General features: G+C 36.9%; 1 protein-coding gene across 1 annotated transcript; it reads right to left on the bottom strand.

Annotated features, from left to right (window-relative positions):
* Nucleotides 1-1135: 1135 nt before the first annotated feature.
* chrnb1l (cholinergic receptor, nicotinic, beta 1 (muscle) like) lies at nt 1136-18049 on the bottom strand. The gene is made up of 12 exons (XM_055025265.1): nt 17961-18049; nt 16228-16552; nt 13396-13529; nt 12439-12483; nt 11293-11402; nt 11061-11169; nt 10714-10861; nt 10442-10627; nt 9431-9654; nt 8668-8849; nt 3564-3708; nt 1136-2447 (listed from the first exon to the last, which is right to left on the bottom strand). The coding sequence occupies exons 2-12, from the start codon at nt 16313-16315 to the stop codon at nt 2307-2309; spliced, it is 1512 nt and encodes a 503-aa protein (XP_054881240.1). The 5' UTR covers nt 16316-16552; nt 17961-18049; the 3' UTR covers nt 1136-2306.
* Between the last annotated feature and the right edge of the window lie 189 nt (nt 18050-18238).

The following is an 18238-nucleotide window of genomic DNA, read 5'->3' as shown; positions in this document are numbered from 1 at the left end:
CTCTCCTGTCTCTATAACTCTCCTCCTGTCAGCTGCTGGGGCAACAAATACCCCATTGTCACAGCGAGGAATTCATCTGCTTCTCACTGAAACAAACGATAAAGACTAAGGTTTCTACATTGTATGTTTGGATTAGAGAAAATAAGGAAAATTTGTTGATAAAAAAATGTAGAGGTCAGGAACATAAAGGACAGATGAGGAATCCCAGTCCTTCCAGTGCTGTTACTACTGGAAACCTGATTTATATGACATCCTAATCCAAAGAAAAACTCCCCACACCACCCATTCCCAGTCATCTCTACCCTTTTCCCACTTCTTTAAAGCGTAAACACACATTCATCTTGGTGGTTTCGCCGTTGCACAATGCTCTGAAGGAGCCAAAGAAGAACAAAATGTCTAAATCAGCCTTCACTGCATTCCTGCAGGGGCTCTGGCTCCTCTCTCTGAGGCCTCTGGAGGGACTGAGCTGAGCAGTACAAAGTCAGCGGCTGAAGTCCTTTAAGTGGAAGTCACTGAGGCATCGGCGATAAAACACTTTTCTCCTGAAAAGGCTCTGTGGGGGTGCGAATGAGGGCGGCGGCGCCGGTCCTCTTCTTGGTCTTGTGGCTTCATTGTTCTGGCCAGCAGTCGCTTCATTGGGCGTCAGGATGGAGCGTAAGAAAAACAAGATTTAAAACATAAAACGCCAGCAGAAATAAAATCTAACTAACCCCTAAATATATATCTATATATATAAAAATATATAGATATATATATATATATGTTTGTGTGAATTTTGCTGAGCTGTTTTTAAAAAAAAACATTAATAAAAGAAAGTCACTATAGACGTCAATGAATATAGTGACAAAGTGCCTCTATCTTCCTGACCATCTCATCCCCACTCATAGCCAACGCCACAAATGTATTTGCAAATAAATAGATAATTTTATGTATTTTTACAGGGTGGCCAGTTTCTGACTGATATTTTGGGAGTCACAGGCTGAAATGTTTGGGAATCCCTGATATATGGCATAATGTTTGTAAAATTTGCGATTTTAACCGAATTCATGGTTGTATCTCATGAAGATCATTTTCATTTCCATGACAAACTTGAACAAATAAAGTGGAAAAAAGAAATGAGTGATGAAGTTTTATTTACACGACCAAACTTTGATGTGCCACTAATAACCTTAATAATCCACTTTCAGTTAATATCGTAAAAATTTAAATGCAGATTTATCCAACGAGGAAGAGGAAGAATACTGACTGAAAGAATTAGTTAGCAGTTTAACCGATGTGTCTGTAATTTAAGATAGAAGGAAAACACCACATATGACAAAAAAACTAGAGGCTTTTTGACCAAACGGATATATTTATGCTCCCCTTCTGACCAGCATTGTTACTCTGATGTGCTCAGGTTTGTTCAAATGCATGTTTACCCTGTAACAATGTAGTTGTCACAATGTTATTTTGTCCTTTTCATTAATAAAGCTGCATAAATTTGTCCTAAAAAGCTACTTTAAGCTAATGCTACACATGCTGTGGAGGGAAGGGAAGTTAAAATTCGGATTATGCTGCAGATCCTGCCGAACCCTGTCACTTTCCTTTTGCTCAGACACAGAGGAAGAAAAAGCAGCAACTAAAGCTAATTATTGTAGCAACATCGGGCTGATTTAACATGATCTGTGAATGTCAGTGGATGTTTTGTACTAACAGTAAAATGGTTTCTATTTTAAAACATGTTTGAGAGCCAGTAATAAGAAATGTTCTCATGTTTGAGATTTTAACTTCTTCAGAGTTTCTTCCAGACTGTAATCTGGCATCTTAAACAAAACCAAAGGAACAGGAAAGTAACTCCCTTCAAGAACTTTATCAAATAAAACTGCAGTTTTCAGTTGGATCTGACTCAAAATCCAATAAAAACACTAAAGCACTATTACTATTATTATAGTAAAATCCCTGCTTCAGAATGTGGCTTTGTTAAACAACAGAAGTGCAGCAATAAAACATGAAAGCACTACAGAGGTTCCCTGGGCTGCTGCAGCCTTGATTCAAATATATACACTGCCCTCTATTGGATACAAATATAAACTACACCAGTGAGTTTTAAGTGTAAAATGCACAAAATTCAAGTTTTTGGCGCCATAAAACTGGACTGAATACATAAATTATAGAAAAATAACACAATTGATTCGACATTTTGCATCTGTTTACTTTTCAGAGAAAGGCAACGTCCCAAACAAGCTGACCAGAACCAAACAGAACAGTTTGGTCCAGGAAAGTCCGACTTGGGGAGCGTCTTTAGTGCATATCAGCGATGCTGTCCTTCATGGGAACGGGTCGTCCGGTGTGTAATTAAAACTAGCATCCAGGAACACGGCCAGGGTTCCCAGGGTGGTGATGATGACAAACAGCCAGAGGAAGAGGCGGTCCACCACCAGGGCGATGAACTGCCAGTCTCCCGTCATCTGGAACACAAACGGTACTTCCTGTTAGCGCTGACTCGGCTCCATTCAGCGCCACAAATCAGAGCTGGTTTGGGCCTGATGGTGGATGAAGTGCTCAGCTCTAGTGCTTCAGTAAAAGCATTGATACTCATGGTTAAAGTTTGTTCAAATATAAGTAAAGGTTCAAGCACATATAAGTAGTTACATATGAAAATACTCAAAGTACAAATTGTGTTTTCTAATATCAATACATTTCTGCATATTTTTTCTAAGTGATTTTAGAGAACCCTGGAACTTGCTGACATCTACCACCAGTAAAAATCTCTACGGCAGCATATTAGGGTCATTGTAGGTAGAAAAAAAAAACTTTTCTACCAAAAAGAAACTTTTTTAACTCATGGAATGTCCAATTTGTGAGAAAACACTGAAATGTTTAGATTAATCTTTCAAATCTTCTAGAAAAACACTTTGAAATGTAGTTCACAAGATTTTTTTTAAACTTTTCTGAGATTAATCTAAAAATTTGAATGTTTTCTTACAAATTGGACATTTTTTAGTTCAAAAAGTCAAAAACAGATTTTTGAATTTTTTAAATTTCAAATTTGAAACTCAAAATTTCCAAAGATTTTCAAAAAAAAATTCTGAAAGTGAGAAATTTCCATTTTTTCCTCACAAATTTTGACTTTTAAATAAAAAATTTAATTTTTTTCTTCCAGAAAAGTTCAAAGATTAATCTAAAAATAAAATACATTTTTTCTTTCTTTTTTTTCTGTCTCTGGCGGCCCTCATACACTGTTTCTACAAACTTAAGCATAAAAATTTAATTAAAAAGTGACAAATATTTTCTTTTTCTATTATTATCATAATTTAAAACATACCACAAACAGCTTTTCCCCACAAACAGCAACACTGGTAGTGAAATCGTGCCATAATTAACTAGAAGCCCACTAACATCAGACATTGAGCTACCAGCAAACTACAAAGCCATTCTGAGTCAAAGGAGCAAGCTTCCTCAAAATGTTAAAAGTTCCCCAAAAAATAAATAATCAAACAGATACTCCAAAAATGTACTTTATTATAGTACTGAAGTAAATCTACTTCTTTACAATCCGCCACTCGTACGGCCCAAACACTCACCGAATCGTCCGTGTCCTGCTTCTTCAGCTGCTTGGCGATGTAGGTCACGGCATCGATGGCCGACTTTAGGTTGGGAGGAAGGATGAGGCAGAACCGGTCCGAGTCCGGGAGCCGCTGGAGCTGTACTTCAGGTGTGCTGTCACACCTGAAATGAATTCACAAAGGGAAAGAGTGAGGAATGGATTTCTAGCAAAATGTGACTATCTTAGCTACCTTAGCTTGCTACCCCATTAGCATATTAATTCAATTAATTTTTGGTGCTGTATCACCTGAATGAATAATGGTGGAAATTTTGGCCTCCAAACACGAGTGACAGAATCAAAACTAAGGTAAAACTTGACAGTTAGCGGTAACATACCGTGTTACCGCTAACTAACACAAAAAACTAATTGTGCTATCAATTGAATGAACGTTAGGATTTTGATAATAAAAACATCTGACCATACATACAGATTTGAACATCCATACAGCACTTAGCATGTAAGATTAGCATACCAGCTTAGCATACGAGCTAATTGTATAATACATTAAAATTCTGTCACAGTTAGCAGATTTAATGTGACAACTTTCTGAGTTGTTTCAGTTAAATAAACTTTTAAGTCAAAATTCAGACCACACAATCAAAACGAATAAATCCAAAGAAATTCTAGCATAAAAATTTTGCATATTGTCTTAAAAATCTACCAGAGGATACACATTTGAACATAGCATGTTTAGCTAGGTTAGCATGTTGTTATGAATAGATCACTGGTAAGCTGATGTTAACTGTGACAATATTTATTATTTTCACTATCAAATGTTAGCATGCTAAGCTAAGACTTGTCAGAAAGGTTAACATTAAGTCAGACTTGTTTGTAAAGCACAGTCCAGCTGGTTGGTACTTTAACAAAACAATAAAAAAAACGTTACGCAGCAGTGGCCATTCAGTGATTTTTACGCTAGCAAAAGTATTTTGATCTCAAATCTCTGACAATTTCCAACATTTTTTGACTTGTTTGTGTAATAACTGTCAGTGTCTGCAGTGTGTGGTTAAAACTGTGACCCAACAGCGTTTACAGGCTCCATAAGCTGTGATTTATGTCATGACACAGTAGCATAGCACTGCTGCATACCATCAGTGACTTTATCTGTCCTGCATGAGGCAACCATGTCAGACTCAGTGTTGCCCCCATGCAGGTGGTGCCTTTGAGGCAACATTTATGTGATGCATTGACCTTTGGAGGATTCTTCCAGTCACGTCTGTTCCTTCAAAAACAAAGTGTAGGCAAAAAAGTGCAGGTTCGATTTTTATACATAAAGAATTATTCAAACAGCAGAATCCTTCTGGTGTATCAAGAAACATGCAAGATTCTTTTCATGTAAATATGCAGCATTAATCATGGACTTTGACTTTTTTAAATGCATTTTATCCGTCCCCAAACCAGGTTTTACTGTATATAATGGTCCTGCGAATTCAGTGCACATCCAATAAACATTAGCCGTGTTTCCATCAACCTTTTTAGAGGCCTGATGTTCGATGGAGTAGGAACATTGATATATCTGCATTTTACTTCTGCTGTTTAGCTTGCAAGGCAATCAGATCAATAGTATTTTTGGTTAATTTTCCCTGTTTTAATGTGTTAATTTGGTAGAAACAGTGGAAAAAAGCACTCCTTACTCATCTGGGTAGCCCCACGATGGACGTCTAAGATCCAGGAGGTTTAAATTAAATTGTCCCAGAAGTTATTCCAATGAACGATAATGTTGTTGTTTTCAAACTATTTTCAAATAAAGATAATTGCAATAATGACGCAAGAACACAAATTTAAATTCAACATTGGAATGTCAAAATAAATGAATAAAACAAAAACAAGCGACAAATAAAATCAATTATGAAGTCTGTAAATATAACTGTCCTTGAAAAGGGCTAGTTGAGAACAAAACACCAGACAGAAACCCTTTTTCAACAAGTTTCATAGAAAAATGACAAATCATGCAAATGGAAAATATTGAATTTGTTTTAATTTATCATGTGCTTAATTAATGTATTGCGTATTGCGACACACACACACACACACACACACACACACACACACACACACACACACACACACACACACACACACACACACACACACACACACACACACACACACACACACACACACACACACACACACACTTATTGCATTTATTCTAACAAGAGAGAAAAATGAAGCTTGTGCTTCACATCAGTCCAGCAGCTTCACATAAATAAAAACACAAAATGACCTGAAACAAACTCCACAGCAAGTTATTCAATTAAATTAATTAATTATAACAGTGAAAAGACGTGGCACAATCACACATGAAACCCTGTTAATAATTAAATATAATACTTAAGAAAAACAGGAATTCAAACTACAGTTGCTGGGGCAATTGCCCAGGGCGGAGAAACAGAAACGAGCAACAAAAGTCAGGAGAGAATTACATCTTTGACTCTACAAAATGAATTTAAAGAATAAATAAACCAGTTCTGACAAACTTCACAGTTATAATCTTGTTGAAACAAAAAGCGTTCTGCTGCAGGCTCGCCTGTCATTTCTAAACATCGAGTGTTTTATCCTTTTTAGCTTCGTCTCAAACCCAGATAATCACAATGTTCAGCTCTCCAGCAATCTGCGGCATTGACTGTGGCCGGTATGCGGCACGCGCAGCACTATTAGCTGTTCCTTTTCACTAATCTACAAACACACACATCACCCTTCAATCAGCTGCTTCATTCATGTCGCACTGTCTCTGTGCGTCTGGCTCGTCTGACCCCTGACCCCTGCTGGTGCCACGCTTTACCACCACCATGCGCGCCGTGTAACCGTACACTACATGCAGAGACTGTATCATGAATGGCCTCACTGTGACAGGTGTGCGCACACTTATACAACCGGAATCCTTTCAAAGAAATAAAAGTGTTTCAGGAATCGAATGTTGAACCAGGAAAGCTAATTATGTATCCAGGACAGTAATTTTATAATAACAAATTTGCTGGACATTTTGAGATCATTTCATTGAACTGCTGTCAATGTATTGACAATAGTTCAATTTACTAATCTCAAAGATTAGTAAATTTAAATTTTGTACAGAACATTCCACATTGACACTGGAAGTCATTTTAAATGTCCCAAAAAAAAAAAAAACAACAACTCCAAAACAATTGTATTTATTTATTTCAATTAGACCTATCATAAGAAGCAATAAATCAAATAACTGGATGATAAATTAAAACAAACTCAAAAAATGTCGATTTTCATGATTTACAATTTTTCTCTTTCTATGAAAACACCAGAGTTCAGTTTGGTGTTTTGGTCTCAACCGGTTCTATTTTGAAGGATAATTAAGTCTACAGAAACTTCGTGATTCATATTGTTTGTCCTTTATCTATTTGGATATTCCAATGTTAAATGTTCATCAGAATTTAAAGTTGTGTTCCTGCATTATTATGCCATTACTTGAAACAAGTCTCAAAACAACAATATTATCGTTTATCGCAATAACTTCTGGGACAATTTATTGTGGGATAAACACATTTTTCCACCGTTTCTACCAAATGAAAACACACAAAAAGGTCAAATCAACCAAAATGCCTTCAGTCTGATTGCCTTGCAAGCTAAACAGCAGAAGCAAAATGCAGTTATGTCGATGAAAGCTCATTGTTTCTCCTCCATTGATCATCCGGCCTCCTGTGGCCCGATCACTCAACAATGGCGGCCATCTCTCCCTTTCTGTTCTTTCGCCACCCTCCACCTCCTTTCAGTGGGATTACCCCCTAATGCCCAACCTAAATAGAGGCTTAGTGGCTGGCGACTGTCAATGGGAGTGCGGGGCTTAGCTGAGGCTGAATCTGATGCCTCTGGAACGGGGCGGGAGATGCCGAGGAGCCGGGCCGGGTTCATGAGAGCGCCAAAATGCTTCTGATGCCAGAGTCAAGTGGCAAGTCTCAGGATTTGTTTTTTTCAACATTAGCCACAGTGAAGTCACCTGTGACTTTTTATCTTTGAAATAAACATGTACAAATGAATTTTTATTTTATTACATTTTAAACAAATGTCAAAAAGTAGGCTGAATTACAAATTCTGAAATTTTAAAGGTTAGGATAGTCTGTAAATTATATAAACATGTTTCTTACATTTTTTGCACAAAATCATTTGTAGATAATGAGATTTCAGTCTGGATATTTCAGACTATTTTCTGTTTGTTGCTTTAAATCCTAATAAGCTGCTTCTTTCTCCCAAACCAATGTTTACACTCACACATGAAAATGGCTACTGAAAGATGCGCAATTATACAATCACACATCTTTGAAAAACAGAAGTGGAGCCTCCTGCACACCCAACAAGAATGCAGCAAGTGGTTTCTGGATGGTAAATCCTCAACAAAATACTTGCCTTTTCCAGCAGTCATTGTACAGCGCATACAGTGGGAAATAGCATAAATAAAATGGATTATGGAGATGAAGATGCAAAGAAGGATTTATCATAAAATCGGTAACGGAAAAATGCCTTTTGATTGTGACTGACAATAAGCAATAAATCGGTTGCATAATTAATTAAAACACACTTGATAATGTCCATTCTGATATTTTTTGAAGGGCAATTTTGTTGAGATTTTACAATCTATTTACTTTATGGTTTTGTTTACAAGTGGTAATCATTTCCATTTCATTTATTTTTGTTTGTGTTTTACTTTGGATAATTAACAAATCTTCAAGTTAGAATGTGAAATGTTCTGTACAAAATTAAAGTTTGTTTTTAACAGGGCGAGCTTGCATTATTGTTCCATTATCAATATATTACTTGAAAATGGTCTCAAAACAAGAAAAGTATCATTTATTGCAATAATTACCTTCTGGCAAAATGTATCATTGTAAAAGGCCTAACAGTGACTTCACAATCGGGAGGATTTTGAAACAGCTCACTTTCCAGACACCAAAAAACATCATTTACTGCAAAATAAGTTTTATTTTTATAAGCAGTAGAGACCTAAATGGAAGCATAAAAATGTCCAAATTGTGAATTTTACGTAAAAGGTCTCCTTTAACCTAAAAATGATCTTTTTCTTTGACGTTAGACCTTCCTAAGCATAACCCTACCTCCCTCTCCATGGTAAGACAAGATCAGGGTTGATCTTGCGAACAAAGTACTCTCCTCCAGGTTGGCGTCCACTGAAACCACGGAACCATGTGTCGTCCTTCTCAGAGTCCTTCTCCAGTAAAGGTTCTTCTGGGTTTGGTCTCATCATGCCAATGTATCTGGGCAGGATGTGAATGAACACCTGCAAATTTAGGTTTAAAGTAAAGTGAAGCTGTGAAATGGGATTTTTAAATTGATGCTTTACTCTTGTCGGAAAGTGGGCCATGATGGATTAGATCTGTAGCCTACAGTTGATAGCTTAGCATCACTTTTAATCAGTTCATTTCACTGTAAAATGTTGATAGTTGCTACATGACAGACAAGTATGCAAACTAAACTTGTTTTTTTTGTGAGTAACTTTTAATGAGGAAGCAAAATGACGGCAACGGCTGCAGGAAGGACCAGCAGACCTCAGTGTACTTGTGGACTTTTTACAAAGTACTAACCTTCATATGCTTTATAAGTAAGTACGATGCGATCAGATATTTGCATTACTGGACGTGTTTAATCTTTAGTAAACATGGAAACAACGCCGCACCACTATGTAGCGTAGCATGGATGAACAAAACTGTTTAGCGTCTAAACTTTTACGTCAAACAATGAAACTGTGTTTATGACAAGTCAATGGCCAAACATGTAGGAAGGGGTCAGGGCCGTCCCAAGACTTTTTGATTTTTTTGTCTTGACGTAGTTGCAAAGTGTCAATGGAAAGGCGATTCTTACCTTTCTAACCCAGTTCGGCATGATGTGGGTGCTGGGCGTTCGGTGGTGCAGGTTGAGTACAACGACACTCAGGATGACAGAGAAGGTGACCAGGATCATGGTGAACATGACATAGTTGACGATAATTGGGATGCCGAGTGAAGTTTCAGGGACTTTGTCGGCCAGCAGCAACATGAAGACGGTGAGAGTGATCAGGACGGAAATGGAGAGGGTCATCTTCTCTCCTGGAAACAGAAGAATAAAAAAACAAGATTTATGCACAAGCTGGAAATCTTTATTAGAGCCAGAATACATAGTTCCAAACAGTTTTCATATTTGCTTGAAAAGAGAGTAATTCTGATTTTAAAGTGGCCTTTATTTTCTTTGGCTAAAAGTCCAATGGTCTCTTCACAATCTGAGAGCCTCCAACTAGTCAAATATTCATCGGCGCAGACAGAGTGTCTGCACCAGGTAGCATGTGTCGTTTATGGAAAAGTAGATAAAATCATGTGGAGTAAATTCAGGGAAAGTTGGCAATTTCATTAAATTTAGGAGGTTTGAGTTGTTTTTTGAGCTAGCTGTTTACACTTTTGTAAACACAGCTGTGCATAAACCCCAAGTTACGACGGCACATAAAGAGGAGTAAAGTTTTTCATTTTTTACTCAGACATTTCAAAATTTGTCTATAACATTTCTGACAATCTCAAAATGTCTTGTTTTTTCTAGCCTAATTTAAACTTTTGAAACACTGAAATTTTCTTATTTTTTTCTAGAAAAAATTTTCTAAAAAGTGTCAGACTTTTTTCATGGAAATTTACTCCTTGTTTTACTATCTACAGTGGCTGTGGTACCAAATAAATGCGCTACTTCCACAGACAGACAAAGTAGCTCAGCTTGAACAAGTAGAAACTGTTTCGGCAAAAACTACTTTGGAAAACAATCTCAGCTGTTTTGTAAAAGGCCAACAACAGCTTATGATGATCCCACCTAAAGCATCAGGTTCTGTATTAATTTTATGCCAAACATGCTGACCTGCTCCGGGAGGCAGGTAGAAGACGAATATAGCCAGTACACTGGTGAGGATGCAGGGAACGATGATGTTGATGATGTAGAAGAGAGGCTTCCTCTCTATGATGAGGTAAAAGGTGATGTCCTCGTACAGATCATCTCCAACGTTCTTCCTGCTTGGTTTGTGACGTATGGCCCATTCTCCATTCTCTTTGGTGACGGAAAAGACAAGATGTCAAAGAAATGAATAAGTACCAGAATAAATGGGTTTAGATAAATGCCTGTTTGGAACAAACCTGTGAAAGCATTTTTATCAATTACGATCTCATGGATTTCTGTCCCGTTCTCATCAAGGTAGACCTGCAGGTCGACCTCTGAGGCGTCGTAGGTGTACGAGCGGAAAACCATGCTGCAGTTTTGCCAATCAAATGGGAAATATGCCACCTACAGATTATTTAACAGAAACAAACACAACAAACTTTTATTTACCATCAACGAGAAGCTACATTTTTGTCTCAAGCTACTTCTAGCCTGTTTACAAGCTTTCAAGTTTTTGACACCAAGTTCATGTAGCAAAAAGCAAGAACATTGGGATTTGATAGACACAAACTCTTCATTTATAGAATATAGATTAATGTTATACCTCAATGGAGCAGGAGCTACGGTAGATGGCAGGTGGCAACCAAGAGACCATACCATTACTGTAAACCAAGACGTTGACGTACAGAGCCACGTCGAACTGCCCATCGTGACTGTGAGGAAGAATAAAGATCTTTATAAACACTACATGCATAAAATCACTAATTTATTTATTGTACCAAACCTGCTGCCTCAGCCACGATGGGTTGTTGTGTTGGTGGAGACGCGTCACTCACTTGTTTATGAGGTAGATGTCAGGACGCCACACCTTGTTGGGAGGAATCCTCACGACGGCGATGTTGTCGTATTCCTCCGGTTTCCATGATAACCTGTAGTCTGTCCAGTTCTGGGATGGATGCAGGAAAAACAGCAGACAGGATGGAAATGGAGAAAAACAACAACAAAAGAGCAGATATTTACTGATGTTGGCCACTGTGATCAGAGATTAAACCCATTAGTTATGTATATATTGAAGTTTTACACTGTATTATTAAGTTTTACAAAGTACAAATCTGTATTATTCTAATGGTAGAAAGAAAACATGGGAATGAATTTCCACAAAAAAAAATTAAATATAGAACATATCTAAGCTAAATCTTAAAATTTCTAGAACTTTTTCGACTTTCAATTTCAGAAATGTCCTTAATCTCAACATTAATCTCAGAAAAAGATTAATGTTGATATTAATCTTTTTCTGAGATTAATCTCAACATGTCTGAATTTTTTGGCGGGAAATTCAATCCTTTGTTTCTTCTATCTAAATGACCCTACAACAATTAAAGGGATCCACAGTCAGTTGCAACAATTAACTGATATATAATCTCTTCATATGTGAAAACAATACAGCGAAAAATACCAAAGGTTGTTAAGTTTTCTATTAAATTTAAAGAAACTATTGCTGCATGTATGCTACATGCTAATGCTAGCTCCGTCCACTCTGAACAGTAATATTTGTGCTTTGTTCTGCGTTAAAAACATTTACAGATGCTTCAAAGGCACTTTAAAGATCCATTCATTACCCACTGATTTGTTTAGACTACCTGTTAGCTCCAGCTAACACCATTAGCTCCTGCTAACACTGTTAGCTCCTGCTAATTCTATTAGCTGTAGGTAATATGGTAAACAGTAGACCAAAAGTCAATCACATTTGTTTGGTTCAACAAATATTTTGTGTATTTATAAAAGGCAACCTCTGTAAGCGATAAATATATTAAAGATTTTGAGGAAATTATGGGTTTTTATGTATGATAAACAACAACTTTTAGGTTAATGCATAAATTAGAACATATTTAGGTCAGCATGTTCCTCTGGTGGTGGATCCCTTTAGGTTTGGGAGTCAGAAAGTGGGTTGGTGTTAGAGAAAAGTGTTTTTATGTCCGTACCAGATTCATGAACACGTTTGTTGTCATCTCACCGGTCTTTTCATTCTGAAGCAGGACAGAGAGGAAAACATTCATTTTCGTTAATGAATGCTGTTGACATCTAGATGTACTTTGTCATTATACATTGTTTTGGATAATCAGAAAAATACACTGTCTAGACATATTTCTGCACATTTATTTAGCAGGAAAAAGCTGTTCCTCTTTAACAACATTTTTACATGACACCATATGTATCTACATGATCGGTTTCCCTGCGTCCAACAGGCTGTGCGACTCCTCTGTGCCTGTATGACAGAACTTTGTGTTCTTTGGTAATATTTCCAAAGCTTATATCCTTCAGAGTGAGATTATTTATCATTCCTTTTCTTTTTAGAATACTGTCAGTAACCTTTACAGTACCGAGAGCCATTTTTTCCATCCATCTACCAAAATAAAATTTATCCAGCACCACAAAAGCTACATTGAAAAAATGTATTATTTTTGCAATATTTATAACAAGACATTTATTTAGCTTTTTAAATTAAAGAACACTTTCCACCTTATTTTTAGATTTTAGAATAATGAAAATGTTTTTGTATTCTCTCAAGTCTAACATCCTAAAACACAAAATTTTATTAGTTTATAGTACAAATATCTTTCCACACATACAATAAGACAAAGTTAACTTATTAAGCAAAATATAGAAGGTTGTTTAACGTTAATAATTCCTTACTATTGATGAAAAGTACAAGTTTCACAGGCAGATTGTTTCATTTACAACACAGTAAAATAAGCTGTCAGGAAAACTTATTTTAAAAAGCCTCTGTTTGCACTAAAATCTACACCAAAAGGTTTGTTTTTGTAGTGTAATTACCAACCCTAACTCAATAAGTGTTTCTAATGGAGTCCCGTCTCTCCTGTAATCACATCTTAATCTGTAATAAGTAAGGATTTCAACTGGTTTTGCTGGATATTTACCAAGCCGATGAGCTGGGACAGCGTCATCCCCACGCGCACCGTCACCCTCTCCTTCCAGTGGCGAGCCGGCCTGACCTTCACGTTGTAGTCCTGGAACAGCTTCTCGTGGAGTCTCCGCTCCGTCTCCGAGGCGCCTGGAGGACCAAATATTTACTGTGACGAATAGTGCAGGAAAGAAATGTGAAACAGCTTAAAGTGAGTGACAGGACGGTTGGACAAAGTGCTTGAACTCCCAGCCTCTGAAAGGCTGAGCGTTTGTTCTCTGGATCGATAAGTCACACCTGCTGCGGTTTGGTGTTGTGTTCAATTCCCACTAAGATTACAGGCTAAAAATATCATCTGACACTATCTACAGGATGCACGGCTGATCTGTTATTTAATGTGGAGGTCACTGACCTCAGGGCCACTCGGTGGCAAAGAGAGAGCGTCTCATAGTAAGTGGTGAGGAAACTTGCAAAAAAATAAAAATAAAAAGTGATGCTTCCTGGGAGACGATGACCCTAAAGTATTTTTGTCTAGTTTCTACACTTGAAATAAGACAAAACTAACTTACAAGTAACTTTCAGCAAGAAACAGAAGCTTGTTTTAAATCCAAAATTCTTGAATATTGACTTATTCATAAGTTACTTTTGAGTTATTTCAAAAGTACTAAGATATTTGGTCTAGAAATCAGGCAAAAATGCTCAGTAATAAGTTTTTTTTCTTGCAGTGAATATATATCGCGATAGACACGTGATACAGCTGAAATATTAATAATATTCAATATAAAGGATATTCACTGAACTCTGATCCAGAGGAAAGGCTTTAGCTGCTCAGCCAGCAACAACCTGTCTAATTGCTGCCACAGCAGCAATTAGACAATTATGGATATCGACTGACATGAAACACTTAAATCGTCGTGAGTTTTTCAGGCATGTCATCCAGCATATCATGAACCCTAAAAATATTATGGGATTGTAGGTATTTGGTGAAGATCCTTGGTAGAAAATAATGTTTAACTCGACATTCAAAGCCTTGTAACATTGACAAAACAATGATCTAAAAACAAAAACTGTCTTAACAACCACAAGGGTTCAATTACTGTATTTCAATAAAATAACAATAATAAAAATAACAAGTCTTAAATCCATAATGCAACATAATCTGCAGCTGAAAATCTTCAAAATTTCCTTCAGTCTATTTTTCACAAAGTTTTCAACTTAAGTTTTGTTAGAAAAGAAAAAAATAAATATATTTGCAAATACATTAAATAAATAAAATGAGAAATGTGTTTAAAAGCTGTTTAAAATTTTTATTTTACAAATGTGATTTTAATCTGATGATCAAGCCTGATCTGAACAGACAGCTGAATTAATTCATGTTTTTATTGCACAAATAGAAAAATCAATCTTCAAAAGTAGCTGCAACCAAATTTCAATTTGATTTACTATACAGTGAAATTCCTAACATTTAACTGTACTTAAATACTTATTTAAATATAATTTTAAAATGTTTATTTATTCGAGAAACAGAGTTTAAGTTTTTCACAAGGTGTCAGACCTAATCATCCAGAGCATCAGAAATATTCTTTAGTGTACAACGAATCTGTAAAAATTATATTTAAATTAATTTAAATTATTAATATGATAATTAAAATGACACACAATTTTAGTCAGTTATCAGAAACCTTCATAACAGCAAAACAACTTTTATGAACCAACAATCTTGTTGGTGGTTTTATAGGATTACAAAAACTGAACTGGCTTGACTGATAAATATAATAAATAACATGTAATTATCAGGAGAGACAGTGGGGGACAAACAGGACACACAAAAAGGTCAACGAGTGTCATACATTGAGCAGCAATCGACGCCGAGTTAATGTGACGGATACCCTACGAGGAAGACGGATTAAAGGGATTTCTGGGATACCGTCTCCATCGAGGACGGAAACATTTTCTGATTAATGACGTGTTGATTTCGCTCAATAGATGGTCCTGTCAAAGAAATAGACGACAGATTTTCTTTTTTTCATAAAAAATACAAACAAAACATATTGGTAAAGAGGAATTAAAAGTAAATATCTTATTTTTGATTTAAACTGTAGAGGTTTATTTGAGTCTTTATTTTGTATTTGATGTTGTCGGATTGCACCACAGGCCACCAACCAGAAAATGCAACACCTTGTTTTACTGCATGTTATTTGGGGTCAAATTCCAACAGGAATTGGGAGGGAATTACTTTTATTTTATTTAAATAGAATTATTTTATATCTAAATTTGTTTTAAAACATGGCAAGAATATAAAGAAGCTGATTTCTTCACTGTAATGTAAATACATTATAGTGTTATGTAATGCAGTTATGTAGGCTGAGCAAAAACAAGGTTTAATTACAATTGTTTATTTTTTTTATTAGTTTGTTTACATACTCAGCAGAGGAAATATACAAAAACATTTTTTTTTGCTATTTTGATTATGTATAAAAAATAAATAAAGACAATAAATGTACACCTTTTCCAGTCCATACTTTGTGTTCTTACCATTGACAGGAATTTAAACATTGTTCATCTACTTCTGTACTAGTTTTGCCTGGTATTTTACCTTTCCTTTGGTTTTTTGGGGTTTTTTTTTGTCTATGGAAAGGTTAAATCCTTCAATCAGACCTTATTATTCAGACACACATGGGCCATGAAAAAACTGAAAAATTAGAAAGGAAACAATAAAAACAGAAAGAAATAGAAATTGAAGCAGAAAGTGATCGAAATTAATAAATAATATTGGAAAGATTTTACAAATGAAAACTTTTGGCATTCACATAATAAAATACATGTTAAAAGTAGGTAGATTTTTTACCTGTGCAGGTGAAACAAAGAATGCAGCAAATTATGAGAAATGAGTCCATGTTGAAATCCAACCTCATCCAAGCCATGATGGCCACCATCACATCCTTGTTGAAGGCTGCAGTCGTTTGGACTCCTGGGTTCCGACCCCCTGAATCCAGACGTCCAGCGGGACACTCTGTCCATCCAGCGTGCGTCTCTCCCGCCCCTTTGGATCTTTGTGGCTCCACTGGTCAAACCACGGCCTGATTGGGCGCCCCATGCTGGGAGTCACGAAAGGGTGGAATGTGTTTGTACTGGGAGGCCTGCGGCGTGGACACCTGTTGGTGCTCACCAATCTGAGGTTAGGGGACGGGTGGGTGGAGGAAGAAGAGGACGAGAAAGAGTAGGGGATGGGATCATGACAGTGGAGATATTTTCAGGGCAGAATGAGTTGTGAAGGTTTTTTTTCTAGGAACAGGGGGAAGATTAATAATCTATTGAAGATGAAGATTATTGCAGGCATCTGTAGCTAATTGGACTTCCATCCCATCCTATAACTGAGAAGCTCTGAGCAAAATAAAGCTCTTGGCTATTTGTGGCCCTTACAACAATTTTGCATGTCCTTCATTGTCAATTGTATAAATTTGGCCCTCTTCTTTAGGCATTTGATACAGATTAATTCCAATTTTAGGGTGAGATTTTTACAGATATTTTAGATTTTCTCAAAGAAAATGTTACGACAGGCCTACATGTGATACAAAACATGTTCATTACATTTTTTCCACAAAATAATTTTCAGGTTTATTCTGGTCAGTTCTGAGCTCCAATCAGAATGAGCCCAACTCAGTGTTTACAATCACATTGAAAATGGCTACAAACAGATGTGCAACAACGGTACAGCTTTGAAAAGCAGACGTAGAGCCTCCTGCACAACCAACCAGGAATGGGTTTCTGGTGGCAACAAACCCCTTTTCCTTTCCAGCAGCCATTGTACAGCACACACAGTGGTAAAACTAGTTGACTGACCATGCTGAAGCTTCTCTTGACTTGCAAGGTGAGGGGGCGTGCCTGCTGTTTTTTAACATTCCAGAGGTTTTTGAAATGGTTCATTTGGGTCACATGATCAACAGCCGGATGTTGCTACCTGTTACTACTAGGAGGACTATTTCAGTTCATTCATTACTCCTCTGTAAAATCAAGGACTGCAATTTCTCCAAAATGCTGCAAACATGGCCATTACCAAGAGTTAGGGGCCTGAACAGGACGTCAACGTCTCCTCTGATGGCTGATAGATGATGAGCACTAACACCATGGATGAATTATGAACATATCTCATGTAACCGTTTACATCAGTTGCTGCCATGATTTTTAATGACTTATCTTGTGAACAAAGCTATTCAGATTTTAATTTTGTTTCTAATTTAATGGAAACACCTCAACTGCAAATTGTGTTTCTTCAACATTAGCAGAATATGAATATTTGTGCACATTTGTAATGGAAACGCAGCTAGAGAAGCCTACATAGACAGGCTTCACTGCCCGGTGATGTAGTGATGACAAATAGACTGGCTGAGCTTTGAGGAGCCATCTAGACTAGATGACTGAACCACTTCAGCTGAGTCTTTTTGACGCCTCTGCAACACGGTTACACTCATAGCTGTATCTGTTAGCTTTTATCAGACATGTTGTTCATAACTTATGATGCATGCAGAGGGCTTGGACATAGATGAACTGGTATATCAAAAATTCTGACTTTTAACTCACCTCTTTCTTCATCAGGTCCAGCCGAACTTGCTCTTTATGAAGATGATTTATATGATTTAGTGCTTTTTCTCCTGTCATTTACTATCCAGCTCTTCCTCTCTGTCCTCTCCTGTCTCCTGGGTCATGTTATGCCCTCTCTAAAAAAACCCTGGCCGTAAATCAGAGCCACAATGAGGGCTGAGAGAAGAGAAATGTCTCAGGTTTTCCCCGTGCATGCCAACCCACTGGTATAAATACATCGCTCACGGGGGCCCCTGTGTATTTTCATGCATCCGCTA

This window comes from Poeciliopsis prolifica, unplaced genomic scaffold (assembly GCF_027474105.1).
Source record: "Poeciliopsis prolifica strain line A6 unplaced genomic scaffold, Auburn_PproV2 SCAFFOLD140, whole genome shotgun sequence".
NCBI classification, from domain to species: domain Eukaryota; kingdom Metazoa; phylum Chordata; class Actinopteri; order Cyprinodontiformes; family Poeciliidae; genus Poeciliopsis; species Poeciliopsis prolifica.
The sequence above is the reverse complement of the archived record's forward strand: the minus strand, read 5'-3'. Positions and strand labels throughout refer to the sequence as shown.

Excerpts from the sequence above, each read along its gene's own strand:
- chrnb1l (XM_055025265.1), bottom strand. The coding sequence starts at position 16,315 with ATGGTGGCCATCATGGCTTGGATGAGGTTGGATTTCAACATGGACTCA. Across the intron at positions 11,170-11,292 it reads GACATCTACCTCATAAACAA|TCACGATGGGCAGTTCGACG; the intron begins GTGAGTGACGCG and ends TCTTCCTCACAG. Across the intron at positions 10,628-10,713 it reads TGATAAAAATGCTTTCACAG|AGAATGGAGAATGGGCCATA; the intron begins GTTTGTTCCAAA and ends CCGTCACCAAAG.